The 23,658-nt window shown below is 37.2% G+C and overlaps 1 protein-coding gene across 9 annotated transcripts in view; it reads left to right on the top strand.

Moving 5' to 3' along the window:
- The window catches only part of ROBO2 (roundabout guidance receptor 2), a 435,957-nt gene that overhangs the window by 332,553 nt on the left and 79,746 nt on the right, over window positions 1–23,658 (top strand). For all 9 annotated transcript variants that reach the window (XM_059872788.1, XM_059872752.1, XM_059872718.1 and 6 more), the window contains 7 exons: window positions 1,230–1,354; window positions 5,574–5,745; window positions 11,691–11,896; window positions 16,031–16,112; window positions 16,784–16,949; window positions 18,544–18,710; window positions 22,539–22,660. In XM_059872788.1, the coding sequence (XP_059728771.1) occupies window positions 1,230–1,354; window positions 5,574–5,745; window positions 11,691–11,896; window positions 16,031–16,112; window positions 16,784–16,949; window positions 18,544–18,710; window positions 22,539–22,660 (1,040 nt within the window). The remainder of the gene's footprint in view (window positions 1–1,229; window positions 1,355–5,573; window positions 5,746–11,690; window positions 11,897–16,030; window positions 16,113–16,783; window positions 16,950–18,543; window positions 18,711–22,538; window positions 22,661–23,658) is intronic.

The following is a 23,658-nucleotide window of genomic DNA, read 5'->3' as shown; positions in this document are numbered from 1 at the left end:
TTTGTGGTTTTTTTTCCCTGCTTCAGCCTGCCCCAGAAGTTAGCTAGTCTTTTGATAAGAATATTTGGAGATGCTGCTTACATTTTTAAAATATGCAAAAAGAGTACAAATCCCAGTGAATTCCAGTGATGAACCAAGAGTAGAGAGTTTTCATGTCCCACATAGAAAAATCATTTGCTTTACTTCTACATCATGATCAACATACTTACTGATTTCAAGTTTATCTCAAATCCTCTAACACTTCTTTCCCACTCTCTTTGTAATCATTAGCACCTTTTCTCTACCTTCACATTCCCAAACATTGACTCTATTCTCCACCATTACCCTCCAGACAGTCAAACTATGCCCCTCTCTTAGAAACTGTTCACTTCTGACTGTGCTTCCTGGTCCCCTATGACTGAACACTGTTAATGCCAGCAATGTGAAAACATAGCCAGTCCTGCTTCTTCTTCCTTGTTTTAACTCCAGTCTCCTTTTTTTCTTTTCCTCGTGCCTTCCTTACCTCCTGAAATACCTATTCCTTCCTACTCACCACTCACCTCTCCCCATCAGCTCTTCAATTTTTGCTTCTCTCTACTCTTTAAACTAGCTGAAAGCTGGATTTGTCAAGTTCATGTTCTTTTAGCAACGATTCTTTTTACAGCAAGTCTTCCTCCCCACACCATTCTTCACCACATTCCTTCTAAGAGGAGTAAGGGAGCTCTTGAACTTGGGTTCTTTTGCTGTCATCCAGACCTTCCTCTCCTTTCTCAATCATTTTTAAAAGTCCAGAAGGGCAGATTAGGAAAGGCAGTCTGTTTATCCTAATTCATACCTTGCAATACACGATAGCTCCAGCAAGCTCTGTGAAGAGTGAGAGGATCTGAGCATGCCGATGCCTTGCCAGAGCAAAGGTAGAATACATCCAGACTCAGCAATATAAACACCTGACTCCTGCTCTTTAGCATTTAATGTCGTCAGAATTGACTCTAGCATGTATGGTTGTAATGTTTCTTTCCTTTTTTAATTTTTTTTAATACCTGGGGATGTCACATACATATATTGCTGCTCTCTGTCGCTGTTGTTGTTTCTGTTTATAAATTAATTCTGTCTATACTAATGAATGTTTCTGGTGTCACGTCCTCTGGCATAAAACAAATCTCCATAATGTTGTCTTTTTCCTTCAAAATTCCTTTTCTCTGCCTTGCAAAATATCCTAAACTTACACCATGGTTTTTCTTACCTTGTAGCTCCCCCACAGTTTGTGGTGAGACCACGAGACCAGATTGTAGCCCAGGGTCGAACTGTGACTTTTCCTTGTGAAACTAAAGGAAATCCCCAGCCAGCTGTTTTCTGGCAAAAAGAAGGAAGTCAGGTAAGTTGCAAGCACCCCCGATAAGTCTTTCAAGTCTTTCTAAATAGTTATATTGTTAAATTTTAAGGAAAATTATTTACATTATCTTTCACAAAAATTTGTCTTTTTAAACTATCACTGTTCTCTACTGAAATTTGTGTCACCTTTTTTTAATATTTTGAAGAACACAAAGGTCATTTAAGTTGTTGAAACCTGTGCTAGGCAGTATATAGATGAGTAGAAAGAGTATATATATTAAGGGCTTTTTGTTCTGAAGCTCCCAACAAACAGGTGAGTGAGACAGGCACAGCAGATAAAAAAAGGTATGACTCAATTTTGAACTAATCAGAGCCAGTAATTACAGTTCACAACCTGTCTAGACATGATCAAGCAAAATGTATCCAGCAAGCTGATTTGCATTGGCATTTTCTCATAGAGCATACAGATAAAGGTTTTGAACACACAGATGCTTTCTTCAGTAAAATTGTCTCAAGAAATTTCCAGATCTGGTTTGGAAATATTTACCTGATCCTCTTTAAAGGCAAAATTTGTGAGGTGGCAATTGGCGCTGCCATCAGCCTCTACTAACTTCTCTAGCTTAGTGTCTGAATGTGATGCCACATTTCTTTACTGGAGGCATTGTGTGTACCAGCTCAGGTAAAACATGAAATAAAGAGCTGAACCACCCATCTCCTGCTCTGCCCCACCTGCTTCTGCTACACCTTCTCAGGAGATCAGAAAACTGGTCCAGAATGGCAGGACCCAGCTGCCAGCATTTTGTGCTCTGCTGTCTCGGTGGCTTACAAAGACACAAAACTATTACTTTATGGGTGTGATTATTTTATTGTCTGAGTGCAAGCTTAACCTTCAGTCTGTATCTCTCAGTGTAATATTTAGAGAAATTTACATCTAGCCTCCAAGGATCACATCCTGGAAAGCACAGTATTGTGAGTCTCACTTAGGTGACAATTTTTCCAAGGGGAAGGTAGAATAGCATATTGAAATTAAAGTAGGAAGTACTGATGTGCTAGCAAACATTTCAAACCCCTTTCTTGTAGAGCATTTTAATAACATGGTAATGTTTATGTAAAGTGAGCTTATAGTGTCACACTTGAATCTAATAAAGTGGACATCCATCATGCTGTAATAAAGAGAAGAGCTTCTAATTAAAGTAGGACATCATTTTCAGGATTAAAGTCATTTAGTGTAATTGAAAAGTGTTAATACTCTATTTTATCCTCTTCCATTGGTATCACTTCAAGGGTAAAAACATTTTAAGGTGAAAATGCATCTTGTGTCTTTAATTGAATGTTATTACCTAATGATTGTACAATGTTGAAGCTGCTTAATTACAAACCTGGAAAATTAATTACCATATTGAGAACCAGATCCCTAGGGGTTAGAATAGACCTTTTTGGCAAAAAAATGCAACATAAAAATTGATACTTGCATGCTTTATAATCAAACCTTGGAAACATGGCTCAATGTCGTTTATAACATTCTCATGTTAATCTTAATTGATCATCAGTGAAGTAACACAGGTTGAGGTTACCATCTCAGTGTATAACTTGCCAGATTTTGCAGTGAGATGCCACAGAGTGAGTGACTTTCCACTTAGTGTACATCATTATAGCGATGAAAAGTGGAATTTTTGCCAAATCACAGGACTTTTCACCTTTGCCTCCCAGCTATAAATTGTTGCTTGTCTCTACAATGGTGTTTCTGCTTTTAGGGGAACTGTTTGCAGCATCACTTCCAGTGTTCAAAGTAATGTTATATAGTCACGTTATCCCACTCCAGTAATTGTAGGGTATTTCTGGTTGTGAATCAATTTCTTGATCCTGCATTTTTGAGCACAACCAGCTGGAAGGGAGGGAAACTCTTCCCTCCTGAGTAATTTTTTGTGCCAGCCAGTGTATAAACAGCTGGTCCTTTGTGCTTTGTAGCCTTTTCCCCAGAGCCCGACAGCCGCTTGCCGATGACATGTGCGAGGGCAGGGCGTGTGTAACCTTTAGACACTGTGGATTAAATTTTTCCTTGAGATAAATTCAGTGGTGCTATATCGGGGATGGCTCTGGTCCCTCTGTCTGCAGCCCAGCATGCCATCATTGTGCCCAGATGAGCAGCCCAACAACTAATTAAAACCAGGGAAACTGTGAAAAGCATTTTAAAAGAGGTTGTACTGTAATTTAGAACAAGTTATAGTGCATAGTTTTCTGGTCTTTGAAGGGAGGAGTTCTGAGACTGGTGAACTCCTCCTGATGTGTGGAATATTCACTGGGACATGGTACCTTTGCAGGACAGAGAAGCCCATACTGAAGATATAAACAAGGATTGATTCCCCTTTCTAATGAAGTGATAAAGAGGGTTCTCGACTATTTTTCTCTTAAGAATTAGGAGCTTAATCCTTGCACTGTCTTTTGCATTCAGCTTGTTTTTACGCTTTACATAATGAGTGATAAATGAAGTCAAGGTCAGCTACGTCAAATTTCTCCTCGTTGTCATAATATTTAAATAATACCCTCATGCAGTAGGTATCTTGTGCCAGGTAAAAATTATTCTGAAAGTTTCAAGGCAGTTCAGAAAACAAGGCAATTATTTGAGACCCACTTAGTCCTAAAACCTCAAATAGTTTCAGAATTTTAACACTTTTTTCCCCTGTTATCTGGCATGTTTACTAGGTGAATATTGATTTTTGAGGAAAAATTTGCTGTTAAAAATTTCTTAAATATTGCTATTGAGCGGCAGTAAAAGAAAAACCTAGTGTAATGAGTAACCCAGTAAGTTAATACAATTATAAGGATACTTGGAATGTTGGATCTTTTTAAAGCATATCTCTTTCCTTTTGCTGCCACAACCATAGAGATAAAGGCACGAGTTTCACTTAAAAATAGAATTTGTTTCTTATTTGAATTCTTACTTGTTTCTTAAGCAGTTTGTTGCTTATCAGTTCCAAATAGTTTTTGTAAACCATCAAGGCCTGTTTCAGAAGAAACAGATCTGCAGAAAATTCATTTAATACCCTACTCCACACTTTAAGATTTTTTTTTTAAGTCAATACAGATAAGCTTAAAAGTTAGTAGGGAGTCATCATTAGAAAGCACAGCAGAGCTAGACAGGGCTGCAGTAATGACTGAAAGCTTATCACAGCATGGTAACAGTGTTTTGGGGCATTCTTGATGCAAACTGTGTCTTTCATAGAGTCTTGTTGAGTTGACATAAAATCCAGACCCTATTTTACTCGAATTACTGATGTTCAATTATTGTTTAAGCTGTTCTCTTTTCTATCTCATTGGGCAAAACTGCTGACCCTTCTCTTCACATTGCCTTCCTTTTCCTGTTCTTATTTATTCACAAGAGCTGTGCCAGAGGGTATAGCTTTTCCCTTGAAAACACAGCTCTCACCACAAAAACCTTTTTGGGTCTGTAGTATTGATTCACTCAGTCCTTCATCATATGCAGTGACTACTAGAGCCATTCCAGTTATTATTATTGACGTCTCTCTTTTCTCCAATCCAGCCCAAAGGCAAAAACTAATCTCCCTGTTTTGTGCTAACTGATATCTTATCCTACATGAAATTATTTTTTTCTCTCTGATGATTTCCACATCAGATTAATACCCTTTCTATTCACCCCCCAGGCTCTATGCTGCATTTCTCCTTTGGTTTATCACAGTTTTAATTTCCTTTTACTTCTCCTTTAAACCCTCATGCTCTGCCAGCTTCTCCTACTTTATGACATGCTTCTGTCTTCCTCCCAGCTTTACTTATGTGCCGTGTTCTTACTTTCTCCTTTTCTCAGAACATTTTCATAGCCAAACAATAGTGCCCTGCTCCCTCAGGTCTCCAGGATTCAATGCTTGCTACTAGTTTTCTAGTGTTTGCTGTAGTGTGATGTCCTTCTGGTTTGATATCTGAGTATATTATTACAATTGCATTCAGAATGAAGATGAATGTGTCACAAATATAAATCACTCAAGTGTGATTGTTGGAAAATGTCTCCTTGCCTACACCCCAGTCAGAACACAGCACTGTGAGCTGTCAAAAGGCCGTTTCTAATTTAAACTGTGAGTTGCCCAAGGCAGGGAAAGCAGCTCTATGTGTTCATAAAGTCAGAACCACACTTACTTTTTGTCCTTGATTATTTATAGTACTTTTAAGGAAAAATCATTGTCTCTGTAGCTGAAGGAAAAGTGATGCTTTTGTGTTTTGAATTGATGTGAGATGAATTGTCTTTGCAGAACCTACTCTTCCCAAACCAGCCTCTGCAGCCCAACAGCAGATATTCCGTGTCACCAACTGGGGACCTCACCATTACCAACATCCAGAGGTCTGATGCAGGCTACTACATTTGTCAAGCACTGACGGTTGCTGGAAGCATTTTAGCAAAGGCTCAGCTGGAGGTTACTGATGGTAAGCTGTTAGAAATTCCTATTGTTTTTTTCCTGTCAAAAGTACATTAAAGGCAGTGTAAATAAAGGCGTATGAGATCACATAAATCATACAAGTAAATGGACAATTTTCTATAGGAAGTAAAGTGGGAAAAGGTCTCTGTATTTGCCTGTGGAGTAAAAAAAGGCATCAAAGTCTAGTTTGCCTCTTACTTGCTTTCTGGAGCTTTGTTAACAATGGAAAGAAGGGACAAGCCAGCTCAGAATAGGTTTGGTGAGAAATGAAACTGCTTGGTTTGCTAGAACTAAGACAGGACTGCAAAAAAAAAACCAAAAGAAATAAAAAGGAGAATGAATAGGTTTGTGATTAAAGCAGTGAACTGAGGTGCAAAGAAATATATCCCCATTTCCACCAGTCTTCAGGCCTATCTTAAACATGTAGGGGATGTGCCCTTAGCTCAATTAAATCAACACAGTTGCTCTGGAGGTGGTGGAGTACCATAGGATTAGACTGCCTATAACATGTAGCCCTTTAGTCCCTCTGTGAATAACACACCTGCCTCAGAACTGTGTTCCAAGAAATCCTTAGTAGGGGTAGGTATGAAAAAAATCATGAAAATCCATAGGTAGAGAAGAGTTTTCAGGAAAGGAAAAGAGTAACGTGGTCTGTCTTGATGCTTTTCATTTCAAATTTTTGGGTTTGATATTCATCCTGCCTTGAGGTTTCCCATCTACAAACATGAATCCTTTTCATGTGTCAGGAATCCTGTTGATATCCCTCTTCATCTTATTGTGGATAGAAGGCAGTTTGCATCCTTTCATGTTAGCAAAGAAAACAAGAGAATCCCTCTTATACTCAGAGACAGTGGCATTCCGCAGCATCATTATTCCTTATCTTAACTGACACATTAAATATCTCCTGACAGACTTTGATGAATTTTTGCCATTAAAACTGTTGTTATATGCAGAGGTCTACTTTTACTGTTCCCTTAGAGACCTGCCTGCACCATGAAAGTTTGAAAAGATGTCTAATTTTGAATAATCTGCCTTTTCACAAGAGCATATTCATCACAAGTGACAGGTAGAGAGGTTCAAGCTCATATTATAGAGGTTTGAGCATTAATTTGATGCCTTTTCTTTGTTTTCCAAAAGCTGCCTATATTTTTATGACAAGGGGAAATAATTTCTGCCTTATCCTTGCATCTCTTCAAGCACATTGCTTTTCTGTAGTTTCTGGAGACTAAAGACTTGGCTTTGCTCTGCAGTCTCTTTAAGTCCTTCCTCTCATGGTCTATGACAAAATGATGCATTTTCATTCAATTCAAATTTAAATGTAGATTAAAAGGTCATTTAAAAGGACTGGAAAGGCAGTATTTTTTAATATCTGTCCGTAGTGCTGCCTGATTCAGGGCTATGACTGTGAGTGGAATAAATAGAGCACACAAACATTGGCTGGGAGGACATTGAGCTCTTAAATGGTCACACCTGCTGATGCTGCACAGATTTACAGCAACAGGCGCTGAGTGGATCAAATCAGGTTCAAGGATGCTAGTGATGAGAAATTCTTCCTTTTGACAGCCAAGGGCTTTGATCCACTTTTATCTATTTCTTGTGCAGGGAAAAAAATAAATCCTAATTGATCTCTTTGGAATTTTCATTAGTTGGTTTAGAAAGCCAAGGGAAAGTGTCCCTGCTGAAAGTCAAGCTCATCTCCAGTTAATTCTGATTAAAGGCAGCGTGCATTCCACATAGCTCAAGAGAATATTAGTTGGTGGCTCTGATGCTCAAGGAGTGCAGGGCCTGCCTTCCTCAAATGCTTTCCAGACCCCACTGTCAGCATGATCATTATGAAATAATACAAGATTGCTTTATAGAAATACCATTTCATCCCAGAGTCAAAGGGCGGGTGAGGTCAGAAGAAAAGTGCCAAAACAACATTATGGAGCTGAGATTATGTGAATAAATGTACCATTAGATCACAGATATTTTTTTAATTGCTTTTAGTTAGGAAGTTAACCATAAATGTCTAAATAATCTGTTTTGGTTGATGCTGAGCAGAAGTTATGGGAGCTAATGACTTTTATCAGCAGGGAAATCTAATTTAATAGTTTTAAGAATGTAATAAAAGATAAACACTGTGCTTGCTAGCTATATGCTTAAGCATTAGTGTTCTAGTTTTTGGCTGGTGATTTCAGTTTTACTTCCTAGCCCAGAATTTTTCTGTTTGGTTAATGATTTAATAATAGTGGCGAGCCATCTTTTTCATTTTGAACACATTTTTGTTTGATCCAGAGTAATTTAGATCCAATTGAAGTTCCAATACAGAATGAAAACATGTCATGTGCAGAAAAACAAGTGCTTAATTATACCATATATAGCAGTGTTTCAGTTGTTACATTTTTGCACTTACAAGTCTTTACTGGAAATATTTTTAACTCAAGTGTTCACATGAGAAGAGATTACTAGCTGTGATGAAATGTGCTGAGTTGAGTGATAATTTTGCTGATTATGGACTGTGCTAAGAGCCTTCAGCGTATTTGAAATTCAAATCTTGTATTTTCTTGAAAGGCTATCATGTAATTCACTGTCTAATGCACATCTGGAAAAGAAAAATCAATTTAAAAACTGAAGAATCTTAGCAATCCTTTCAAACCCAATAAATGAATATGCAGCTCACAATCTTGCAATGACAGATGATGCAAATAAACCAAGTGCTTCCATCTCTTTCTATGCTCAACATAAAAGGAATAGTTTCCAATTAGTATTTGTCAATCATGCACAAATTATATTGGAGAAGATCTTAATTTCTCCTCAATAATTATTAAAATTTATTAATAAATGTTTCACAGTTTACTTGTCTACAAATCTGACCACCGTGATTCTTAACCCTCATCCAAAGTACATTACATGTTTTATAACAAGTGTGACCGTTTCAAACAGGAGAAATTCAGAACAACTTCACAACTTCTGGTGAAGCTCTTCTGCAAAAGAAAAAGACAGACGAGGGATTGGCCTCTGCTTTTCTACCTTTCAGACAGAACCCTGCCCTATCATGAGTGTCCATTATGTGGATTTCCTTACTTTTGTCTGATTTTACCCATCATTTCACCAGGAAAATTTTTTTAAATTTTGATTTTGGAAGTGCCGAAGTAAAGACTTCATTTTGTCTTTTTCTTAATTTCTATTGGAATTTGACCACATATCCCCCAAATTTAAATATGGTTTCAGTTGATCCAAACTGCATTTATAGTGAATAAACTGTTAATGAACAAATATAATTTGTCCTTTTCCTATAATTTCTTCAAAAATTAGGATGCATTTTAACACAAAAGGAATCTGTTAATTTTTCAGTTACCAAAATATGCAGATGGATGGATATTGGCAAATGGTTTCAAAACCATTTAAAAAATTATAGTAATTTTGAAATCAAATTCTCTTTAACCATGCAAATATGTTTGTGGGCACACAAAATATTTTTGTGGAACAGATGCAGAAGTTTCCAGCATGGGGAAAACTATGAAAAGAAGCTAATTAAAATGTTTTAAAAGCAACTATCAATCCCCACACCATTTTGTGGCTATTTTTCACTAGCCCTCTGTTCTTCATAATGCTTCTGACATATATATTGTTTTAAACTCTAACCTAGTTTTGGATCCTTACTAATGAGGACCTAAGTAGTAGGAATGCAAGCACAGACATGTTTTAGAGAAGATTTACAAGTCGTAGTTGTGAAGACAATACAGCCGTTCACAGATCAGTGGAAACTCTAAGTGTTCATTTAACCTTTAGCCTTAGTGTCATGGAAACCTGTAGTGGTCTTTCACCCATAACACCCTTGAAAATGAAGATTCCTTCTGGCCAGGAGGCTTTCAATTACACTATTGATCAGAGCTATTTAAAGGATTATGAGCTCCTCATTTGGGCTGTTAAAAAAATCTAATTACACGCCAAAGAACAATATCTGTAATGCAGTAGGTTTTGAAAATACCTTCATTGCTACACATATGAAAGACATACAGGTGAAGCAAATAACCACAGTGGAATAACTAGCAACTTAAATAATTATTCTTCCTTAATGTTTAGCTACCTAGAATACTGGGATTTGCTGGTTTACATTAAATCTAAAGGATAATTTGCACAGCTGAGTTTTAATTTGAATATACTTGTGCTGCAGCTACCCTGGTGGGAGCTGAGATCCATTTTTATTTCACCAAATGGCTGAACTCCGTAGTCATAAGGAACCTTAATGAGATTAAACATTTTGTATCAAGGTGAAAATGCATTACGTTTTTATTGTTATATAGTGTTTCCTGTCCTATCTCTTAAGTTCAGTGGGTGATAGTTCAGAATTTCCAAAATAGCTTTCACATTCTGCTGTTAAGAAATAATCTGCATTGGCTTTCTATTTTCAGTTCAAAATATGTATTGGCTCTGTATTTTCAGTTTCAATTTCAATGAATGTGATGAGCTCACACCCCAAGGTGTGATTCTGACAATATTGATTGTGATCTTTGTGAATCTTGTTAACAAAAAAAAAATGTAGGTAGTATTTTTGCAACGTTAAAATTTCAGAATCAGTTATTTTTGGCATAAAATGTGCCTCTAACATATTCCTGATATGTTTTATTTAATAAATAACACAATGAAAGCACTTTGGATCTCTTCAAGGTTCCAGAGGTTTGCATCTCAAACAGCTCAAATACAACAGAAGCTATGTTGCTTCATAATAAATTGTTTTCACTTCATTGTTAGTGTCAGGTGTTGTGTATGGACAACAATAAACAGATTCTCAGCTAGAATAAATGATTCAAATGCAGTTGACATCAGCAGAGGCAGGCTAACTTGCCTGCTACAATATTTAATACTAGTCACTCAATTGCTCAGTTGTTCAAAATTTAAACCAGCCGCAGTATGGCTGGTAAATGTATAAAAATACATTAAAAGAAAAAAGAATTTTTAGTTCTGTTATATTGATTTTTTGCATCAGTTCCAGCCTTGTTTATATTCAAGTATTTCGCATTCAGTTTGTATAAACACATTCTTTAGAAACAAAGGTCATATTTTGTTGCCTAACAGATGGCTTAGAGAAAAGATTCAGCAACAGAATTATTTGGGATAGAATGATCTTTGAAAAAAAGTGAGCATGAGCATTTTACCTCATCTTCAGGATATCCCCCTGGTCATGGAATGAGGCTTATGCACAGCCATGCACTCTCTCACTGGTTGCAGGGTTCTTTATTCAGTATTGCAAGCATGCAGATGTAAATTATCAGGGAAAAAAAAAAAAAGAGAGTTCATGGCTTTAAAAGGTGAGGAAATTATTTGATAAGTAAGCTGTTAAATGGTGTGATTGAGTTTGAGCTTTTCTCTGCTGGAAAGAACAGTACTGTCATTTAGATCACTCAGATTGTGAAAATGTTTTGTATAACTGTTAGATATTTTTGCTGGTGAAAACTTGCAAATGGAGTAGGAATGGGGGATGTAGTTGGTACCCAGGCTAGAATAGCTGTAGTGTTTCACTTTTAACTCAACAGATTTTCTCTTTTAGACAATTAATTGGGTGAGCCATTAAACACATTTTGATGTGACATCAAAGGTGTGTTTTAATTTGTGCTTTCCCAAATTGGAAGAGTGATAGAGTGATGCATTTCAATTCTTCTTGGAATCAAGGTCTTAATTTTTATCCCATGTTGCCCAAATCAGCCTGATGATCTTTGCTAATAGATATTTTTCTGTCTACATATTATCTTGCAGTGGCGAAATAAAACTCTTACTGAAATGCTGTTCAAATTTGCCAACTAATTGATAACCTCTATCTATGGCTCCTCCAAAAATAATGGTTTTAGCCTCTTAGAGGCTGACTTCAAGCAGCTGCTTAAAACTTGTTCCACCTGGTGGAATAGGGCTCATGGCAGCAGCAGAGGATGGTTCAAGGTGTGAATGCCAATGCCTGTGCCACTGTTTTAGTCCTGACAGATCGGCCTCCGCCCATCATCCTCCAGGGCCCCGTCAACCAGACGCTGGCAGTGGATGGCACAGCTCTGCTCAAGTGCAAGGCCACCGGTGACCCCCTCCCTGTCATCAGCTGGCTCAAGGAAGGGTTCACCTTCCTGGGCCGGGACCCTCGGACATCCATACAGGACCAGGGCACGCTCCAGATCAAAGCTCTGCGGGTGAGTAATGGCAGCACCACGAGCGTGACAGGTTCTGCCAGTTTGGAGCTCTTGGTGTGTGCCTCCCTGTTGTCTTCACAATTAACCTGTCTTTCCTACTGGGCAGTTCTCACCAAGTCGTTATCCATTCTTTGATGTTGTATAGGAAAGGGAGGGGGAAAGAAGAGCAAAACTAGTTTCAGATTTTTCTATTAGAATTCCCTAAAAACTGAATCGGTGTTTGTAATCTTGTGTATGTTGCAATAGAACACATGAGTTGGGGGTAGATAGAAATGTGAAAGAGCAGTCATTCCTTTTCATTGGTCTTACCCTGAAGCCATTGGCCTCCCCGTCAAAACTTAGAGCAGTTTCTTGGCAACACCTGACCGTAATTTTCCAAGTACTTGTGCTAGCACGTGATCTGGAGCTCATCAGGGCTTGACCATGCGCTTTCTCCATCAACAGCTCATCAGTCCTGAGTTGGCTGATTTATTCCAGTGTTATGCTTCCTGGAAATGTTCCACCAGGCTGCAAATGGGAAAAGACAACTAATACTGTAGCATACATGCAGTCATATGCAGAGGGATTTCTATTAAAAATTAAATACCTATTGTAATATTTACATTTTTGCACATGAGATAATACAGTACTTCAAATAGAATAATGTCATATGTTTTTGATAAATTTTGCTTTACCAATCGCTATTTTGGCTTTTAATTTTTCCCCGTTCAAAGATAAACATGTATTTGTTTTTGTGTATTTGGACAAGCTTGAATATGGAAAAATAGCAAGTTAAATGTACTTATTTGTCAAGAACTTGAAGATAATTTCAGAAATTTCATTTAATTTAGTCAGCAGAAATGTCTGCACTAAATTTTCGCATCCAAAACAATGTCAATAAACATAGTACTAATGATCAGAAATAAAGAGCAGTTATGTTTTCTGATGCCATCTCATCAGTGATCACAGATGAATTGTGAACTGCCTTGGAACAAAATAGAATTTATTAAAAAATTTATGCTAGCTTGTCTTGAGTAAACAATTTGTCGTTCCTCCCTGGGCTGAAGGCAGGTTTAGGCCATGAAGGTTAATGCATTTTTCCTGTAGAGCTGGATTAAAGAGTGTGCTTGAATAGCCAAGATTCCCCAGTAGTGTTAGAAAGCAGCAATTAAAGGTGGAAGCTTAGTGATTTCAAACAAACTTTCAGGCATTGATGATGGGCTTCTGTGGAGTGTCCACGAGGCAGAAGCTCTTGGGATACCTGTCTGCATGCTGCTATGCAAACAATGAAATTGCTTCTGAATCGTGCCAGAGCATTAATCTCACTGTTAAAGGCTGTGTCTGTAAACTAAAGGAAAATAAAATTACTTGCAAGAGGAGAAGAAAACAGTATTAGTAGTGAGTGTGGTTCTGAAAGACATGAGGCTTTTATTGATCCTTAACTGGCTCATTCACTAGTAACCAATTTTCCTTAAAGGCTCAGAAAGAAACTCCTCTATAGCAGTAATGTGCACTGTTCATTTGACTCAGGTTTAAGAACAAAAACTACACAGAAACATAGACACATTTTTTCTCTTGTGCCTTGCAAATTTTAATTAAACATGGATTTAAATGAGAAATTCTTAACTTTTCTCTTAGGTCTACCTAAACAAGGAATGCTTAACTTTTCTCTCAGATCTCCCTAAACAAGGACTTCCTAAAGAAAAAAAGGGCCATTAAAATGTCCAAGTATGTTTACATCCCCAAGTTCAAAATAAATTATTAATTTCCACTCACATGTCCTCAGCCTTCTGGCTGAGGGTAGATTTAGATTAGGTGTCAGGAAGAAATCTTCCCTGTGAGGATGGTGAGGGGCTGGAACAGGTTTCCCAGTGAATTTGTGAATTCCCCATCCCTGTCCAAGGCCAGGTTGGATGGGACTTTGAGAATCCTGGTTTAGTTGGATGGAACTTTGAGCAGCCATGGCAGGGAAGAGGTGGAATGAGAGGATCCTTGAGGTCCCTTCCAACACAGACCATTCTCTGATCCTTGGCTGCTGTTTCTGTTACAGCACAGTCAAATGATTCATGAGCCTGCAACAGTCTTGTGGGCCACAGTCGTAATATGAACATAGAGATTTTTCTGATCAGCCAATCTCTCAGTTGCCCTGAGGAAGACAACTATAAACTCACATATGTCATTCATTCAATACCCCTTCAGACAGATCAGCACTGATGGAAAACTCCCTCCTGCTGTAGAAATGTGCCACACCAGGATTAGACATCTGCGTTAACTAAGAAACGAAACTATTTTATTGAATAGTAAAGATTTTTCTATTCACCTCCACTGTTTGTTTGTTTATTCCATAGAACAAAAAAGTATAAATAATTGAATTACCAACACACTAAATCTGTATCTAATCCATCTACAACCTGGAAGTTAGATAATTTGCCATAGCTTGCAAAAAGGAGTGTACTTCCAGCTTGCTTTGTATGTTGTTTGCCTTCTGCAAGTTACTTTGTTGTGTACACCACATACCTCATTGAGTTCACCATCTGTCACAGTAGCACACAAATGAAGTTGAGAAACCATAGCCTTGAGAAATATTCCCCATTATCACGTAATGAAGAATTATATAGTTAATAAAATCTCAGAGGAAGCAAAATAAAACACTGCTTCAGAATGCTATAAGGCTCTCTCCTCTGGAAAACCTCTTCTTTCAAGGGTCGTTCTCATTTCAGTAGCAGCACTGCTGTATTTTGAGTCTTTGAGCCATTGTCAGAGGGCTTTTCATTATTGCTTGTATTTCACACAAATAACCATCTCCTGAAATGCAAGTAATGCTCATTCAGAAAATTGAGCTGGCATTAATGAGTTGTTTCCTCATCTTAGAATGGTACACTGCATTCTCAGTGTATCTGAAGAAAAATAGCAACAAAATTTGTGCATGACAAAGCTAAAAATCAATTAAAGTATGTATCTACAAGTAATCTAAAGAGCATCTTGCTTTTTTGTCTTGACATTCTCTTTGAAGAGTGACGTATAAGGACATATGCTACAATGCCAATCTGCATTTAACAGAAAACTCATTACAATTCCTTAAAGCCCAATAAAGCTTCTTGAATGCAGTTCTCTTTCCATCAAGTCGTGTGATGGTGAATAAAATTCTTCTTAATCACTAGGGTCAGCACTCTCCCTTTTTTGCTTCTACCTCCATATTACCATGCTTTATGCATCATGGAAGAAGAGCTCCTCCATATATTTTGTGCTTTGTAAACTTACCATTTTCCATCCCTTCCTGTAGTCTTCACTTGTTCCTGACTCAGAAATCTTTATTTTAAAAAAATTAAACAGGAATCAGGGAAACCCTTGGCAAATTTGCTAGTAAAACAGTTTATACAGAGATGAGATTAATATTGGAAACCTAATCCAAAGCAGTGTCCCCAAATAAATCTAAAATATTTGAACTGACAAGGGACTCACAATAATTTTATACAAATGCAATTTTTTTTTGCCACCAAAGGGCCTTGCACCCTGAAAAAAAATCCCATGTGAGATGGAAGAAAGGTAAGCATGGTGTAGGATCTAATTTAATGCTCCTGTTTGGAAATTGCTTGGAGGACTGTCTATGTAGAGAGAGCCACTGTTAAGAGAGAACTGTTAAATTTTAGCAGCATTTGTATGTAGGGTGTATAGAAATTACTTCATCTGTCGTAAGAGTCTAAGGTGATGTAACATCCTTTCTGGCACTGGAAACTGGACCTATGGGTCTTCCTGGGATAATAAATGCTGTGATTTTACCCTCTAAGAGGTTAATAGTTGTTATATTGTGTGTATATATATATATATATGTTACCTGATTTCACCTGCATTTTTGTAGCCAATGCAAAGACTGACACTGTCAGTGCTCCATTATGGAGCAGTGACAGTACTGGTACCATTAACAATATGAAAATTAGAATTAGTAAAGTATTAGAAGCAAGTAATCTTATTATAGTTCTCTAAATGAAAGCCACCATTAAATGATTGCTTGAAAATGTCTGGTGCCTTCTAGTCTGGTGCAAAATGTAGGCTAAGTCCTTCTTAGCAGGGATCATTTAGAAAAAGAAAATAAGAGTAAACTCAGCTGATGCTGAAAGGTTGTTAAAGCTGCCCTTATGCCCTTTTCATGTCCAGCTCTCTGATACTGGGACTTACACTTGCGTTGCTACAAGTTCCAGTGGGGAGACGTCCTGGAGTGCTGTGCTGGAGGTGACAGGTAAGAGATGCCCAGGGATGTGCTCCACCTGGCACACCAGAAAGTGTAGGCCATATTACAGCAGTCTGAGTCAAATGATTCTAGAACTTCTGAGTTTGACATGGAGAAGTTTTGGATGAGAAGGTTGTGTTCTTTCTCACACATCTTGCATTTCATTGCTATTGTCTTGTAATGCCCATTGACATCATATCATATTTGTGTCCAGTGACTGCAGTATGCTTTAATTCTTCTAACAGGAGCATTAATAAAACATGGATTTATCCAGTAATAGGCTTGGGCAAGAAAAATCCAGAGTGCTCTCTCTGAGTACTGCAGTTGATTTGAATACAGGAAATTTCTCAGCAACTAAGTTTTTGGTACTTTATGTATATTTCAGCAAGCTGGGCTTTTTTGTTATTCTTTCTTTTCTTTCTTTTCTTTATATATATATATTTATATATAAACTTTTGAGTTCTGCATTTTTTTTCTTTCTTATGTACTTAAAGAATGACAGCCCTTCATCCAAAAACATGTGGTAATAATGCAGTTGTTGACTTAGTTCTTTATAGATTAAGAACATCCGTTATGCTGATTTTGCAGATGTTTGCCATGTTTTTCATTTTAATCTTCTGCTTTGATCAAATTATATAACCAAGGATAAAAAGTAATCGTTTTGTATTTGCCCTTCACAGAATCTGGTGGAGCAACAGTCAGTAAAAATTATGATATAAATGACCTCCCTGGGCCACCATCCAAACCTCAGGTCACTGATGTTACTAAGAACAGTGTCACCCTGTCCTGGCAGCCAGGGACCCCTGGAAGCCTACCAGCTAGTGCATATATCATTGAGGCTTTTAGGTATGTGAATTATACCACTTTTAAGCTCCTTTCTTTCTAATTTTGCTTAAACCCCGGTACCAGGGTTTTGTGGTGTTCTTTTGGACTCTACACATATCATTAGAAGCTCATTAACTGACTCAACTCCATAGAAGGCATTGATTCATATTCTTTACATTGATTTTTTTTGTAATTTATCACTTTTTTTCTAAGTGATTAATTGGAGGACATCTAACTATTTCTTCAGGTCAACAAGAATACAACGGAACAATGCAGTAATTATTTGTCACTTTTCCTTTAACATTGATGATCAGTGAGACTCTCCTGTGGGAATGCTTGGTTATCATAGTACAGCCAATATGGAAATAAATGGGTAATCCTGAAGCCTCTCTGCAAACTTTAATTCCCGGTCTTGTTAAATCAGTCAGTATTAAAGGGTCAAAGTGCTTTAAATTTCTATTTTTTGGTGGTTTAGATAGATGAAAACTTCTAACTGAAAAGACCAGTATTGATAATTTAGGCTTTTATCCTGCAACCCGAGGCTTTAAAGAATCCAGGTGCTCCCCTGCACACAGCAGCAATTCCTGTGTGGTACAAAAGAACTCCTGGGCTCCAGTTCAGCAAGTTTTTTTGAGCACAGGCCATACTCTAACATGTATCTGTAAAACACATTTCAGCTTAAAAATCTGCACCTTCTTAAATGTGCTCCTTAATCCAGATATTGCAAAAATGACAAATACTTCAGTTCATCTCTAAGTTAAAATTCATGCAAGAATTTTTCATAGTCATATGTATGCAAATTTTAGCTCAAATGTTATGTATGTAAAGAACATTACAGTATTTGCAGTATGTTGGTTTGGTTCTAGATCTTACTCTTTATGCATTGTATGAATGAAGCGATTCAAGCAACATAAACCTTTAGCTTTCCATTTCCTTTCTCCTTCTAATATATTCAAAGATTTTTTATCAATGCTATGCAACAAAGCATAGTAAAATAAAATTTTCTCTTTTAACTTTTCTGATGTTTCACCTTAGATAAGCTTTAATGGCATCCCATCAATAACTTTTTAAAAAGCCAGACATTTTCATTAAAAATTGTTTTAACAATCACATTTGAAATCTTTTCATATGGTGGATTGTAATCAAATTATAATAATGTTGAATTGAAAATGTAATGGCAGAAAAACATTCATATAATTTCCTCTATTTCAAAGAATGTTTTCAATTTTTTTTTAACTTTGAGAGTAAAATAGTTTACTTAGCATTATAGAAAATTATTCTTTCAAGACAACTTTCCTTTCTAAGCCTTTTGTTCAAGAGTAGCCTGTTTATCATTCAGATTTACTTTACAGCTTTCTACCTTCTCCTTTTGCAGATATTGTAGAGAAATAGCATAAAGTTTTACTTTTATTGCAAAGAGAAGTACTTTTGACAGCTGCATTATGATTTTTAACCCATCTCAATGAGCTAACTGAAAAAAATATTTTTAATTTCACCCCACTTTTACTACTTTTTTCTGCACTTAGAGTCAGTCCAGGGTTACAACACAGTTCCTTTCACATCTTTATTTTTCTCTAGTGTTAGTTTGTAATCTCCCACACTGTTGTTGTTGCAGTCAGTCTGTGAGCAACAGCTGGCAGACGGTGGCCAACCACGTGAAGAGCACGCTGTACACAGTGCGCGGTCTGCGCCCCAACACCATCTACCTGTTCATGGTCAGAGCCATCAACCCCCAGGGCCTGAGCGACCCCAGCCCCATGTCAGACCCCGTCCGAACCCAAGGTAAGGGGCAGTTCCGAGTTTGTGTGCTTGAGCTAAAATGGAGAGAAGGAGCTGTGGGTTCACCAGTAGGTCAGTCTGGCCGTTTGGCTTCAGCACACTCACTGAAGGAATCGTGATTGGAGCTTCACCAGTGAAGATGAGAGTAGTCCAGTGTTTGCTGCATCAGTGTGGGGCTTAGGAGAGAAAGGTTACGTCCTTAACCCTTTGTACTGTGTAGACCTTTTGGTTTGCAGTTCACTAAGACTCCATTTGCCCCTGATTACTATTGAAAGCAATGTGAGTTACCCAAGCTTTTCTGAAAAGCACTCTGAATACTCTCCTGTCCTTAGTTTCTTTCCTCTCCATGTCCTTTCTTCCTCTCCATTAGTAGGGATATACTGTGATAACAAGTGTTTATAACAGGCAAGACACTGTGTTTAGAATTATGTTTAGTCAGAAGAAATGCACAACACATGTTGATTAATGTGAGCCAACATTTAGTCAGAGAATTCATGTAAATAAAGGCATCTGCACGCTAAGAATATATGGAAGTTATTCTGAGAAAGGTATGGGCTTTCTATTTACATACCAGTATTTCTGAATTCTTTGTATTAGTCCATTGCATAAACCAAGAGAGAAGGCTGAAGTGAAATTGCTGATTTGTAGGGTGGTGATAGGATTGGTAGCTGTGATCCTCCACTGCTACTGAATCACCTACTGAAGTCTGTTCACTTTGCATCAAGCTCTAACTGAATATAACTGTCACAAACAGATTTCCCTTCACAGCATGGATTTTTTTTTTGGTCTTGACAAGACATTGCTTGAATACTTAATTCAAGAGTGTAGTTCTGTGTTAAACATGTCATAATACAAAACTTCATAATTCTTTGGAATCATAATTTTTCAAATCCAAAGTAATAGCTACTGTCACAGTTAATTTGAAATTAAATCTTCTGTCTCTGTTTATTGTTATTCAGAGACTTCTGTCTCTGAAGAGCTGAAGGTGCCCATGGAGAGCACATCCTGAGTCAGTCTCCAGCATATGTGCTGTAAGTTGTTTGGGTCTTTTGCTGGATGGAAAGAGATAAACAAGAGTAGGGTGGTATTTCTTTTTCATATAACCATTCAGCCTCCCTTAGCCCAGCCTAGTCCTGAATAAATCTATCCTGAATAGTTATACCCTCAAAATAGTAATTATGGCTGGAAGAGTAAAAACAGAGCTGCCTTCTCAAAAGCTGGAGGAGTGAGTAGTGCAGGGATTTCATGGACTGACTATCCATGGAGTATCACAAATTTCCTTCTTTCTTATTTTCCCATTATTATAGGGTGAGTCATGCTTTTTATTGCAACAGCCTTTTAGTCTGCATAACTTATCACCTAGCTAAAAAAAAAAAACCAACAACTTTGTTTGGCATTTGAGTGTCAAGTATAGACTTTTTATCTGACATACTGACAAGCAATTTGATTTCAGTAAAAACATGTCTTTTAATTAGCTACAGCATGTGTTGCAGCTTCCATTTCCAGAAGCTGTTTAGCAGTCAAGCATACTGAGACATGTACAGGATTTATAGCTTCTTTGCAAGCCTGCAGTTTAATAGAATTAAATCATAAAATCAATTGAAAATTAACATAATGTTTTGATGTGATTTCTAATTATGCCTGAATTCAATTCAGGCTCACAGAAGAAGCTGACACACAGTGGAAAGCCTATTCACAGTGGCCATGGAGAAATAACAAAGCAGCTATAGCAGTGCTATAAAATAATAATTTGCAACAGGTGTCTGTGGTAGCTTTCATAGCTGAACATTTAATGTCCTGGTATTCAGTACAGCAAATACAAGTAATAGAATTTAATGTAAATTTTCACCAGTGAACTGCAAGTAAATGATCAGGTACTTTCAAAAGGCTTGTCTTATATGACTTATGTGAAATAAGGACAGAGAAATCAGTAACTACTTTAATGAAGGAGTTGATTTCTTGTTGGATAATTAGGAGATGAAATCATATACTAAAAAAACTCTTCCCAAAAACTATATATATTACTATCCCTGAAATTAAAATAATAATAAATCATAATATATTATGTATTCACTGAAAGCTGAGAAAAGAGGTTTTAGAGAAAATATCTAACAAATTTAATTGTGATCAGGATGTAGCTTCTTTCACCAGTTTTGCTTGAGTCATGATTCTCTTATTCCAACACTTAATTGTAGCCTTAGAGACAAATCAACTGCTTTTCCACCAGGAGCCTCCTAGGCATGAGAAAATGACATTACACTGGGAGCATCACACATGTCTTCAAGTGTACATACCAGAAAACTGAATTCCACATGCACACCTTGGCATTCACTTCTTACTCTTATTAGTCCATGTTATTCTGCTACTTGTGGACATATGTGCCATGAAAATGATGAAATGCTGTTCATACAAAATACTTCGTGGAAATGTCTTTTCCTCTGAGGGAATACACAGGTACCTTGTTGGCTATATACCATAGCATAACTTAACCTAAAATGTAGCCATGGATAACTGTAAGTTTATTGTGGCAACAATCATAGCTTTTTGTAGATAGACAGTCTGACTTGCAGTTTTATTTTATAATATCTCTGATTCTTGGCTGCTTCAAATAAATATAATTTGATAGACAACCACCTTCACTGACACTCATATTTGGATTATATTCCCTTTGGAGATCCATGCAGCCATTTTAATTTGGATATCAATAGAAGCCTGTGGCAATATTGCTTATTGGTGGCTCAGAACCCATAACAATCCAGAATTAGGAGTGTGAATTGTTGATCATCAAAAACTACTTACTTTCAGGACCTGGAGATCCATGATAACAGATGTTAAATTTAAAGGTTTCATTTTTAAGACAAGTTTTATTTCTTTTAAATTGGATTTAGAAGATAAAAAGAAATAATGTGATGTCTATTCCCATATCTAAGTCCATCAGAAAGGGAAAAAAACTCTTACATATGTATGTTTTTTACAAGGACATGATATTGATCCAAAAAATGAGGAACTGTGACTATAACTTTGACTATTGAATCCTAAGGGAAGACCGAGCAGGATTCAGAGATGCCTAGACAGGCATGGCCATAATTTATCAGTCCTTTTTTGAATATCTCTATAATCGGATTTTGATCGGATTTTGACTAGAAGAAACAATTCCCCCACACACTTTGAAGGGCACATTATCTTGAAGAGAAAATTTTTGTGGTCAGTTTTTTTGTTCCTGGCCTTTTAATAGATGGGAATCAGTTTGGCTTCCTAAATTAAATCTTTTTTTTTTTTTTTTTTTCCATGTTTGCACTAGATTTTATTAGCTATGTCTGTTAAGGGAAAATTTGCTTTGCAGGGGAAAATGCTATTTTTAGTATTTGATTTCTTGTGTGCATGGCATGTGGGGAGAGGAAGCTTAGTGAAAGTTTGGAAACATATAATGACTTAATGTCATGTGTGCTCTAGCAAAATAAAAAAAGCACTGTTCATTTTCTTCAATTATACTAACCAATTTGGTTCCAGACATCTGTGCAGCATTATTATTGTCTGAGTACTTTGGAACTAGTGAATTGCATCTCTCTCATCATTTACCCGAGCTGAGAAAACTTTGCCATCTAGTCAGAATACTCCTTTAATCATATTTATATTTCATGATTTCCTAAGTGGCTAGAGGTAGATGGTTTGTTTTCATTATTTGATATTTGTTTAGGTTTCAACCTTAGTGCTGTATTTTTTTAAAGCAGAGGATTTTCAAGTCAGGTCATTAGGCTGCTTAGTAAATTTTATTGATGCCATATATAGCTCTTCTCATTAATGTGATGTTTTCATATGTGTGCCTGGCAGATATCAGCCCCCCAGCACAAGGTGTGGATCACAGGCAAGTCCAGAAAGAGCTGGGAGATGTCATTGTACGGCTGCACAATCCTGTTGTGCTGACACCCACGACAGTGCAAGTCACCTGGACGGTAAAGCTTCTGCTGTTCTTACCTTCACAGTACTTTCAGTCTGCCTATTTTGCCTATTTATCCCTTCAGTGTTTTACCACCCAGAAAAGATCCAGTCTTGACCCCAACGTGAGTGCTCTGACAATCTAACATACAGCAGTGTGTGTGTACATATGTATGTGAGTGTATATATATATATATATATATATGTGTGTGTGTGTGTGTATGTGTGTGTATAAATATGGCAATGAAATAGTCATTTTCTCTTCCATGTCAGGCAGGTTCAATGTCTTCAGTCTTCTGCTTGAAACAAGTTAGCTGTCTGACTAGAAAAAGATTATAAAAATGAGTATGTTTGAAGGATAATTGATCTGTGGATTCATTACGCTGCATGTCAGGAAATAATCAAAGTTTAATATCAACAAGAAATTTCTGTGTGAAATAGTACTGTCTGCTTCAAGTCATAGTGACCTCTGACCATACCCTATTATTTAGTGACCTGAAAATCAAAATTATCTTTCCTACAGAGCACTTGTAGTGAAGTCAGATGCACGTGGCACTAGTGCCTGACACACTGTCTATCATCTGGTTTGCCAGCACAAGCCTTACCCACAATGAGTGAATATCCTTTCATTAGAGAAGACCAGAGTCTTTTGGGCAGTGCTTAACAACATTTCTATTTGAGGGGTCAAACTACGGGGTAGAATTTCTAATATAATGTTTGGCTTTCAAATTGCTCAGTTTCCCTTCCTGAGGCTTGATGGAAAGGATTTGTAAGAGTAGGAGAGCATTCCTAGGGCACTGCACACCAGGAAAAAGTGCTTTGCTGTTGGGGTATCTGCCCAGAGAAAGAAGAGCCAAGAGCTGAAGAGTGAGAGAAAACTGCCCTGCACAACATCAAAACAGTTGTATTCATCCCATATTCTATGGGATGAATTCTGCTAAGGGGGCGTTGACAATGCTCAGGGTTTTTCTTCTGCATGTCATATTGCTGAGAGCTTAATGTGTGCAGGGGATTA

The sequence above is a fragment of the Haemorhous mexicanus genome, chromosome 2 (assembly GCF_027477595.1).
Source record: "Haemorhous mexicanus isolate bHaeMex1 chromosome 2, bHaeMex1.pri, whole genome shotgun sequence".
Lineage (NCBI taxonomy): Eukaryota > Metazoa > Chordata > Aves > Passeriformes > Fringillidae > Haemorhous > Haemorhous mexicanus.
The sequence above is the reverse complement of the archived record's forward strand: the minus strand, read 5'-3'. Positions and strand labels throughout refer to the sequence as shown.